Here is a 10293-nt window from a genome sequence, read left to right as displayed (position 1 = left end):
GTGGAGTCTGGATCTGTGGTTGCGGGTCACCTGCTGCCCCCGTGTTCCTGCTCGACACCCTCTGCTGCAACGACTATTGTTACTAGTCTTATTGTTATTATTGTTATTATAATCATTAACATTACGACTGTTATCATTAACACTATTATAAATATCTGTACCATTTTTCATTTAGTCTATAGCAACATCACCTTTACTGTCTGTACCTCTGTGTGTATATTGTGTAGGCTGCCTCCCTCCCCTCTCTCTCTCTCTCTCTCTCTCTCTCTCACCCCCAACCGGTCGAGGCAGATGGCCGCCCACCCTGAGTCATGGTTCTGCTCGAGGTTTCTGCCTCTTAAAGGAAGTTTTTCCTTGCCTCTGTCTCCTAGTGCTTGCTCTTGGTGGGAACTGTTGAGCTTCTGTAAATATCATCACAGAGTACGGTCTAGACCTGCTCTTTTATGAAAAGCGCTGTGAGATAACTGTTGTTGTGATTTGGCGCTATATAAATAAAATTGAATTGAATTGAATTGATGCAGAAAGAGCTGAAACATTTCCTCAGAGTCTGCAGAGGACTCTGAGCTGAAGGGCTGTAGTTCAGGTTTCAGGCCGTCTCCACGATGCCGAGACCATCAGGATCTAATTTCCCCAGGTCTGAACTGAGAACAGCAGGAGAGAGATCCCACGCAGCTGAAAGCTTCATGTCAGCCCATGAGCTTTAAAGCCAGGCGTGCAGGTGACTCTCTGCAGTGACGACAGAGGTGACAAACTTTAGACATGAAAAGGATTCAGGACTGTCCAGGTGGGTGAAAGTAGGAATATGATTTCCAGACTGCTGATTGTTAACGGCAGCAGGTAAAGATACAAAAACAAAGATCAGCTGACCTCTTTTCTAATCTGAACAGGTGACGCGACTTCTACCAGGTGACGCTTCTTTGTTTGTTTCTTCTTTGTTTGTTGTAATTTCAGCCACAGGAGGCCGAAGCTTCGGCCCACGCCGTCTCACCAACGGAAGCGTCCGTGTTGTCTTCATGTTGTCATTAGTATTTCCTGCTAGTGTTTTCGTGTTCGCTCTTCCACAGATGTTTCATTGTATTTTCGTAGCCTAAATTAAAAGTGCTGTGGTTATTGAAAGAGAAGAGAGACCATCACCTAACTTTCATTGGTTCACCTGGAAGCTAAGGGTTAACTCTCCTCACCTGTTGCTGACCGCAGTTCAGCTAACGGCCACCGGGGTTTCTGAAAGTTCCAGGTGGACCCTTTGAAGGCTCCTAACGGTTTCCAGATGACCAGGTAACAAAGGCCAGACAGCCAAAGATCAGGTGTGATGTAACGTCTCAGTGCATCTACCTGCACACAAGGTGTGACACCTGACTGACGGATTTATCGGGCGCCATCCTCACTGGGAAGAAGAACGACAGAAATCAGGAGCGTTTGACTTAATGTTGATCTTTCTTCTGTGACATGAACACGGTTTAATAATCGTAAACGCTGCAGACACACAGCTGGCTGAACGGAGCACCGTCCCTCAGTTTTCACCCTAAAGGTCTGATGGGAGTTTAGATGGCGCCTGGTTTGAATCTGTAACCAGCAGGTGGAGAATAACGTGTCCTGTTTCTTCGAGGCAGAGTCACAGACGCAACAGACAATAAACATCTTTTGAATTAAACTTTGTTTCAAGCTTCATTTTATTTTATACAAGAAACACGAGAAACTGTGTTTTAGCAAAGTGTTTGTCCTCCACGCTGCGGTCTAGTCAGGAGTCCTTCCACCAGATCCCACTAACAGAAGTGACCTTTTTATGTTGCCTTCGTTTACTGCTGCTGCACTTTAAAATCTGATAGAAAGGTTTATTACATGCTGGGAAGTTTGTGTGACTGTTTTTAGTTCATGTCATAAATCTCATTCTACCCTTTTCCTGTCTCTTTACCTACAAACAGCATCAGAATGTTTCACGTATTTTCAATGGAGTTCTGTGTATTTGTACACAAACACAGGTTAAAATCAAAGTATTCTGAACGGAGTTCCGTGTATTTGTACACAAACACAGGTTAAATTCAAAGTATTTTTAAAGGAGTTCTGTGTATTTGTACACGAACACAGGTTAAATTCAAAGTATTCTGAACGGAGTTCCGTGTATTTGTACACAAACACAGGTTAAATTCAAAGTATTTTTAAAGGAGTTCTGTGTATTTGTACACAAACACAGGTTAAATTCAAAGTATTCTGAACGGAGTTCTGTGTATTTGTACACAAACACAGGTTAAATTCAAAGTATTTTTAAAGGAGTTCCGTGTATTTGTACACAAACACAGGTTAAATTCAAAGTATTTTTAAAGGAGTTCTGTGTATTTGTACACAAACACAGGTTAAATTCAAAGTATTCTGAACGGAGTTCTGTGTATTTGTACATGAACACAGGTTAAATTCAAAGTATTCTGAACGGAGTTCTGTGTATTTGTACATGAGTTCTGTGTTCTTCTTCCTGAATGAGGTCCTCCCATCATGACAGAGCGGAACTAATGTTCGTGCCCGTGTTTCCTGCCGGGAGAGGATCGTGGTTGCACGCGGGAAGCTTGTGCGAGATGGCGGTCGACACACAGACCGTTTAGGACTCGTTCAGATCCGCCGTGTTGGTTAACTTTCTGCCTTATCTCATCCCTGCTTCTGACCTGAGCTATGGAGGGGGGCAAGCCGAGCCTGGCCCTGGTCTACCAGGCGGTCCAGGCCCTGTACCACGACCCGGACCCGACCGGGAAGGAGCGAGCCTCGGTGTGGCTCGGAGAGCTCCAGAGATCGGTAAGAAAATGGGAGAGGCCGGGGGACCGGAGCGGGGGGACCGGCGGCGTGGGGGCCGCGGGGCTGCTAGGTGGTTCTAATGCGGGCTGTCTGACCCGGTTCTACCGTCTCACGGGTCCAGTAAAGGCCCGGTGAACTGAACTGCGCAGTCTCAGAGCAGCTGCAGGCTGCCGTTAGCATCACAGCTAAGCTAAGCTAGCTAAATGAATGGATCAAAACACGGAGAGTTAGCTGCTGTTTAGCTTCGTTAGCGGCCCGCTGGCAGCCGGTACCGGCGGTTCCGACTGGATCATGTGTTTCAGTCCGAAGAGTTTCAACGGCGGGAGGAGATTCTGTGTTCTGGTCTCTGAGGGTTTGCGCAGGCCCGGGTCTGCTGCACACTGCTAGCCGTGTTAGCATGTTAGCATGGCCACAGGAGCTGCTGCAGTGTCAACTGTTGGTGAGGGTGTTTGTGAGACCTGGACCAGGTGTTCCTGCTGAAACAGGCCTCAAACCGCCACCGACGGCGTGAGAGTCCGTTTCAGCTGGAGTCAGAAATGTCGGAGCTTCACCGGAACATTTCATCACAGCAGTCAAAGTTTATCACGCGCGTGTGCGGGAGCAGCGGAGGCCCGCGTGATCGCGCAGGTACAGGTGCGCTCCGAGCGTCTGACGTCACTCTGTGTTGTGGAAGAGCGTCTGAGCTCACCGAGCCTGTTTACGATCAGGGCGTGGCACAAACTCAGACCAGGACTCGGGGTCAGGGTTTTGATCAGTCTGGCGTAGATCAGATCACCTGGACCTCAGGTCTGTTTCTGTCATCAGCCTCATGGATCTGGTTCAGCAGATTCTGGTCCTGACAGGAGATTGTGGGGCCGTACCCGCACAGGTGAGCGTCGCCTCTGGGACTCTGGTTGCTACTCCTGACAGATGGCTTTAGACCAGTATCTCAGAGTCCAGGTCTCTGCTGTGTTGTTTGGGATCAAGGCTCGATTCAGTCTCCTTAGAGATCCTGATAGGACCAGAGTCCAGGACTTAGATTAGAGCCTGAGCTTCGTATTCAGGAACATTTCTGCCTCTAATGATGATCTGAGGCCTGCTGGTCTCAGGCGGTCCAGGTCTCCTTTAACAACAACATCCTGTCCCACAGTGGTTCCAACCTGAGGGACGGGGCCCCTAAAAAGGTCAAGGTAAATGTGAGAGGTCATGTTTACAAGAAGAATAACCAGGGCTGCTCAGGTCCCGGTCCCGCAGGTTGTAGCTGCAGCTCACAGCTTCGTTAGTAACGAGGCAAACGCGTGGCGGCGAACTGATTCACAGCCCAGTGTGACTTCCTGTTGGGGTGCGTCTTTGGAACTCTGTGACAGACGTAGATCTGGACTCATCTGGACCTCAGAGAGCTGTTGGGGGGCTTGGCTGAAGTGAGTCCGGTCCTGGCTGTTAAAACCCAGAAGCACAAAGAACTTTCCAAAAGAGAATCCAGAACCAGGATCGGGATCAGCTGACACCATGTCCACACGGGGATCAGCGACAGACTGTCAAACCAGCTGATCGTCCCTGAAGGACAGAGATCCAACACAGGAGGATTCAGAGGTCCCAGGACGGACCGGCAGAACCGGAACACCAAACGCCCTAAACATAAAAATATATAGACTCTGTATTCAGAACCGCTTACTACTGGCAACCGCAGCACGCAGTGTGTACTGTGTGCTGCGTCCTGTATTTTGCAGCATGGCTTTGTTAGTTTCCTGTTTTCAAACTCTGACAATAAGAGGAATATAAACGTATTCTTTAAAAACAATCTTATGTGGCTGCGGCCGAGCTGAAGCAGCTGTCTGCTTCGGTGTGTTGGTGCGTAAATATAATTATATAAAAAGCAAGTACTGTAACCACCGCTGTGACGTTACTCTAACAACGTCTGTTTAGAATAATGAAGTCCCCTTTCAAACCAAAGTGCTTCTACGTTACACGAGCCGTCCATCACGAGCCAGATGTCTCTTGATTTAAGTTAAAACGTTACTCAGACTGTAAAGACGGAATAACAGCGGACATTAAACCGTCCCACAGCTGCGGGGCTGTACTCTCACGTTGTTGCTGGACTCGTCTGCTGCGTTGGCTGCAGCGCTCTGTGTGGCTATGAGCTCCGTGAGCTGGCGTGCGGACCAGGGGGCGAACGTTCGAGCGCGTTCTCGATTCACCAACAATTTCCCTAAAACTGCCGATATTTAAAACGTACAGTTGATTTCTCGCCTCCAAACTTGTTAGAAGTGGATTTAGTGATGACACAGCGGATGAAAATTGTAAAACAAGTTCTGTTGTTGTCGTCCTCTACACAACAGACAGGTTGTTGCTACAGTTCTTGCGCTTTGCATCATGGGCCACAGTCTGCGAGGTAGACTGGTCCGATGCATACTGCAGATTTTGCTTTTGTTTGTATACTACATTTGGGCCAAATCAGTACGTACTACTAGTACAGTAGGCGGTTTCGAATACAGCCTATAAAACAAAGCTGTCTCAGGTGTGTAGTGACATCACTTCCTGTCCCGCAGATGTACGCCTGGGAGATCTCGGACCAGCTGCTGCAGCTCAAACAGGATGTGGAGTCGTGTTATTTTGCCGCTCAGACGATGAAGATGAAGATCCAAACGTCGTTCTACGAGCTGCCGCCGGAGACCCACAATGCACTGCGAGACTCGCTGCTGACCCACATCCAGAACCTCAAAGACCTGTCGCCCATCATCGTCACTCAGGTACCATGTCTGATTAACCCTTTACCTCTGCAGGGACACACCAGCCGGGAGCCAGAACCTGAGCCGGTCCCCCCAGAGTTCGGGTGTATCTGTGTTTTTGGGGCGTATGCAGTGAAACGGTCGTACTGCGGGGGCCGGTTGGTGAGCAGAGACTAGACCAGCATTCTCTGAGAACTTGTGTTGTAATGTTTCGCAACCTGACGAGTGTCGACAGCCGACTGCATCACTTCCTCGTGTCGACAGAAGCAAACTGTCAGCTGCTGTTTTTAACACAGCGGAAGAAACCTGACCCTCCTGAAACCACCTGACCCTCCTTCCTGAAACCACCTGACCCTCCTGTGAACTTTAACCCTTTCTCTTCTCCCTCCCGCTCCTCAGCTGGCGTTAGCGATCGCTGACCTCGCCCTGCAGATGGCGTCGTGGAAAGGATGTGTTCACACGCTCATAGAAAAGTAAGAATTCACACAACCACCCGAACCTTTCTCACACAGAGTGTTGACTGTAGACAGAAACTACAAATGTGGCCCCCGGATCAGCCAGCAGGAAGCAGGTGAGTCGTTCAGTGTAGACAGAGGAAGAGCCTCTGACTGGCGCTCAGGTGAGCCCTGTTCAACACCTTTTGACCTTTGAGCTGTCTGTCAGTTTCTCACCTGTCCGTGTCTCCGCCCCCTCTCAGGTACAACAACGACATCAGCTCGATGCCCTTCCTCATAGAGATTCTCACCGTGCTGCCCGAGGAGGTCCACAGCCGATCTCTACGGATCGGAGCAAATCGCAGGACAGAGATCATCGAGGACCTGGCGTATTACTCCAGCACGGTCGTCACGCTGCTGGTCTGTCCCCACCTGTCTCTACCTGTCTCCTCCTGTCCCCCCAGCTTTCCCCTCTTGTCTCCACCAGGCCCCTCTTGGCCCCTCTTGGCCCCTCTTGGCCCCACCTGTCTCCACTTGGCCCCACCTGTCTCCACCTGGCCCCTCTTGGCCCCACCTGTCTCCACCTGGCCCCACCTGTCTCCACTTGGCCCCACTTGGCCCCACCTGTCTCCACTTGGCCCCACTTGGCCCCACCTGTCTCCACTTGGCCCCACTTGGCCCCACCTGTCTCCACCTGGCCCCTCTTGGCCCCACCTGTCTCCACCTGTCTCCACCTGGCCCCACCTGTCTCCACCTGGCCCCACCTGTCTCCACCTGTCTCTACCTGGCCCCTCTTGGCCCCACCTGTCTCTACCTGGCCCCTCTTGGCCCCACCTGTCTCCTCTCTTGTCTCCACCTGGCCCCACCTGTCTCCACCTGGCCCCACCTGTCTCCTCTCTTGTCTCCACCTGGCCCCTCTTGTCTCCTCTCTTGTCTCCACCTGGCCCCTCTTGTCTCCTCTCTTGTCTCCACCTGGTCCCTCTTGTCTCCTCTCTTGTCTCCACCTGGCCCTTCTTGTCTCCTCTCTTGTCTCCACCTGGTCCCTCTTGTCTCCCCTCTTGTCTCCTCCTGGCCCCTCTTGTCCCCTCAGTGAGTCTGTCTTCGTGATGTGGTCTCAGCTTCTCTGCTGTTCAGGTTTTAGTCTCCAGTCTTTGTCCTGATGGAGCAGATTCTCTGTGTGAACACCTGGTTTACAGAAGTCTGTTAAAGTGATGTCAGTAAACCAGACAGACTGTGGTCCCTTCTGTCCCCCCCCCCCCCCCCCCCCCCCCCCCCCGGTCCTGTCCCCTGTCTGATCGTTGTCTTTGCGTTTCAGACCACGTGCGTGGAGAAGGCGGGGAACGACGAGAAGATGTTCATCAAGGTGTTTCGCTGCCTGGGCAGCTGGTTCAACCTGGGAATCCTGGACAGTAACTTCATGGCCAGTAACCAGCTGCTCATGGTCCTCTTCCAAGTCCTGGTGAGCTGCTTTCACACGTGGACCCCATCGGGACGGCACCGTTCTGTCCGCTGAAGTTTCCTGATGTCCCCCGTCATGTTCTTCTGTCTCCACAGCAGAGGGACGAAACCTCCACCAACCTCCACGAGGCGGTGTCGGACTGCGTCTGCTCGGCGCTCTACGCCATAGAGAACGTGGACACCAACATGGCGCTGGCCCTGCAGCTCTTCCAGGGCGTCCTGACGCTGGAGACGGCCTATCACATGGCCGTGGCCCGAGAGGACCTGGACAAGTGAGGAGACCGGAACCTGCTCCCGATTGTGTGTTGGTGTTGGGTCGGCGCCGTCGCTCACGTCTCTGTTTACCGTTTGTTCCCAGAGTGCTGAACTACTGCAGGATCTTCACCGAGCTCTGCGAGACCTTTTTAGAGACGACGGTCCGGACCCCGGGTCAGGGTATGGGGGACCTGAGGACACTGGAGCTGCTGCTGATCTGTGCAGGACACCCGCAGTACGAGGTAGGTCCAGTACCAGGTCCTCTGTGTCCCGGTCTCTGAGGATGTCTACATAATCCCGGTCTTCACGTTCTGGTCTGTGTTCTGGTCCAGGTTGTGGAGATCTCCTTTAACTTCTGGTACCGTCTCGGAGAACATCTCTATAAAATAAATGACGCCGCTCTTCACGCCGTCTTCAGACCGTACATCCAGAGACTGCTGCACTGCTTGGCCCGGCACTGTCAGCTCGACCCAGACCACGTGAGTCCTCTGCTCCGGTCTACACAGTCCTCCTCGTTATTAATCCAGACCTTCAAAATAAAGTGTTTTTTTTCCCAACAGGAGGGGATCCCCGAGGACACGGATGATTTTGGGGAGTTCAGGATGAGAGTCTCTGACCTCGTTAAAGACGTCATATTCCTCGTTGGGTCCATGGAGTGCTTCTCTCAGGTAACTGATCCACAAGCGGGCAGGAAAGTGTTCTTACTGCAGGTCTTAGTCCACCGATATGAAAGCAGCTGCTCCTCTTCCTGTTTGTTCTCAGCTGTACTCTACGTTAAAAGAAGGGAACCCTTCCTGGGAGGTGACGGAGGCTGTTCTCTTCATCATGGCTGCAATCGCGAAGAGTGTTGACCCGTAAGTATCTGAAGAGAGTCTCTGGTCCAGGACCAGGTCTGAGATGTGTAGCAGACTGTGACTGTCTCCTCTGGTACCCTTTGTCTTCCAGAGAGAACAACCCCACCCTGTCGGAGGTCTTACAGCAGGTGGTTTTACTCCCAGAGAGCGTCCACATGGCGGTCCGTTACACGAGCATCGAGCTGGTGGGGGAGATGAGCGAGGTCGTGGACAGGAACCCCAGATTCCTCGGTACGAGTTTGAGAAGTCGCACCGACACGATGCGGGTGGTGGCTCCGCCTCCTTCCTGTTCCTGCTCCAGCTGGTCGAGAGCAGACGGAGCCGGTTAGCCGTTAGCTGCAGTGATCCGGGTCACGGCTCGCTCTGTCTGAGGCTGTTTCAGTGTGGGGCTCAGAGACAGCTGATGCACGAGGACCCAGCATGCATCACACTGTTGTTCTTGTAGTTTCCAGAAGCCTTACCGCGAGTGGCGGCTCAGAATACTGCAGTTCTTTTAGTGGTGCACTCTGAGACCAGGTTCTCAGACAGACTTGCTAACTGTACTGTCTGTACTCTCTGAGGTGGAGCTTTTATTTTGTTAAACCCTGACTCTGTGTTTCCTCGTCCTGTCAGACCCGGTGTTAAACTACCTGATGAAAGGTCTCAGAGAGAAACCTCTGGCGTCGGCAGCAGCGAAGGCGATCCACAACATCTGCTCGGTGTGCAGAGATCACATGGCTCAGCACTTCCAGGGTCTGCTGGACATCGCTCGCGCCCTCGACTCCTTCGCCCTGTCCACCGAGGCCGCCGTGGGACTGCTCAAAGGTAGGACGCCTGTTCTAGCGTTCAGGGGTGCACCTGGCTCCATCTGCTCAACTCCTCAGCTGATACCTGAGCACCGCCGTGGCCTGATGGCCCGTACATTGATTTGTTGGTTGTTGTTTACCTGGACAGGTACGGCTCTGGTGCTGGCTCGTCTTCCCCTGGAGAAGATCGCAGAGTGTCTGAGCGACCTCTGTGCGGTTCAGGTGTTGGCTTTAAAGAAGGTGAGTGGTCTGACATGTGTGACCGCAGCTCTGAATCAAATGATCTTGAAACTACAACCAGAGTTTTCTCTTTCAGCTTCTGACTGAATCTACAAACGGGAAATCAGCTGATCCCACCGTCTGGCTCGACAGGCTGGCTGTTATCTTCAGGTGCGTCTACCTGTGGATTTACCTGTAGCCAAATATTATTCAAACGTGATGTGGATTAGGAAGCAGCAGACAGTGAAGCCTTTTGTTTGTTCTTCCTTCAGGCACACAAACCCCATCGTGGAGAACGGACAGACCCACCCCTGTCAGAAAGTCATCCAGGAGGTAAAACACCTGAGCTCGCCTGACTTTTACCTGGAGCGCTCATTTCAATATTCACACAAACAAGTATTTCATTAATAAATAGTCATGTGACCTACCTGTAGATCCCATCAGATATGTTGTTGTTAAGTTTTACCTGTGTCACTCTCTTAATGTGTCTTACCTGTATGATTCACCTGTAGAAGTAGTTTAGATACCTCGCCTGTAGATCTGATTTGAAGTAGTTTAGATACCTCGCCTGTAGATGTGATTTGAAGTAGTTTAGATACCTCGCCTGTAGATGTGATTTGAAGTAGTTTAGATACCTCGCCTGTAGATGTGTTTTGAAGTAGTTTAGATATCTCGCCTGTAGATGTGATTTGAAGTAGTTTAGATACCTCGCCTGTAGATGGGATTTGAAGTAGTTTAGATACCTCGCCTGTAGATGGGATTTGAAGTAGTTTAGATACCTCGCCTCCACCTGGCCCCC

At 51.3% G+C, this 10293-nt stretch overlaps 1 protein-coding gene and 1 long non-coding RNA gene across 2 annotated transcripts; both read left to right on the top strand.

Moving 5' to 3' along the window:
* Nucleotides 1-432: 432 nt before the first annotated feature.
* LOC123963551 lies at nucleotides 433-1651 on the top strand. Its single transcript, XR_006823202.1, has 2 exons — nucleotides 433-784; nucleotides 888-1651. It is a non-coding gene; the product is annotated as an uncharacterized LOC123963551 (long non-coding RNA).
* An 847-nt stretch (nucleotides 1652-2498) lies between these two features.
* On the top strand, nucleotides 2499-9902 carry tnpo3 (transportin 3). Its single transcript, XM_046041032.1, has 15 exons — nucleotides 2499-2781; nucleotides 5310-5510; nucleotides 5889-5962; nucleotides 6187-6343; nucleotides 7239-7382; nucleotides 7478-7653; nucleotides 7740-7878; nucleotides 7969-8115; nucleotides 8197-8304; nucleotides 8399-8490; nucleotides 8582-8721; nucleotides 9103-9294; nucleotides 9424-9515; nucleotides 9592-9665; nucleotides 9767-9902. Exons 1-15 carry the CDS (start codon nucleotides 2662-2664, stop codon nucleotides 9900-9902), a joined length of 1992 nt encoding a protein of 663 aa, XP_045896988.1. The 5' UTR covers nucleotides 2499-2661.
* Nucleotides 9903-10293: the final 391 nt, after the last annotated feature.

This window comes from Micropterus dolomieu, linkage group LG23 (assembly GCF_021292245.1).
Source record: "Micropterus dolomieu isolate WLL.071019.BEF.003 ecotype Adirondacks linkage group LG23, ASM2129224v1, whole genome shotgun sequence".
Classification (NCBI taxonomy): domain Eukaryota; kingdom Metazoa; phylum Chordata; class Actinopteri; order Centrarchiformes; family Centrarchidae; genus Micropterus; species Micropterus dolomieu.
This window is presented reverse-complemented; position numbering and strand designations above follow the sequence as displayed.

Excerpts from the sequence above, each read along its gene's own strand:
- tnpo3 (XM_046041032.1), top strand. The coding sequence starts at position 2,662 with ATGGAGGGGGGCAAGCCGAGCCTGGCCCTGGTCTACCAGGCGGTCCAG. Across the intron at positions 7,383-7,477 it reads TGGTCCTCTTCCAAGTCCTG|CAGAGGGACGAAACCTCCAC; the intron begins GTGAGCTGCTTT and ends CTGTCTCCACAG. Across the intron at positions 7,654-7,739 it reads GCCCGAGAGGACCTGGACAA|AGTGCTGAACTACTGCAGGA; the intron begins GTGAGGAGACCG and ends GTTTGTTCCCAG.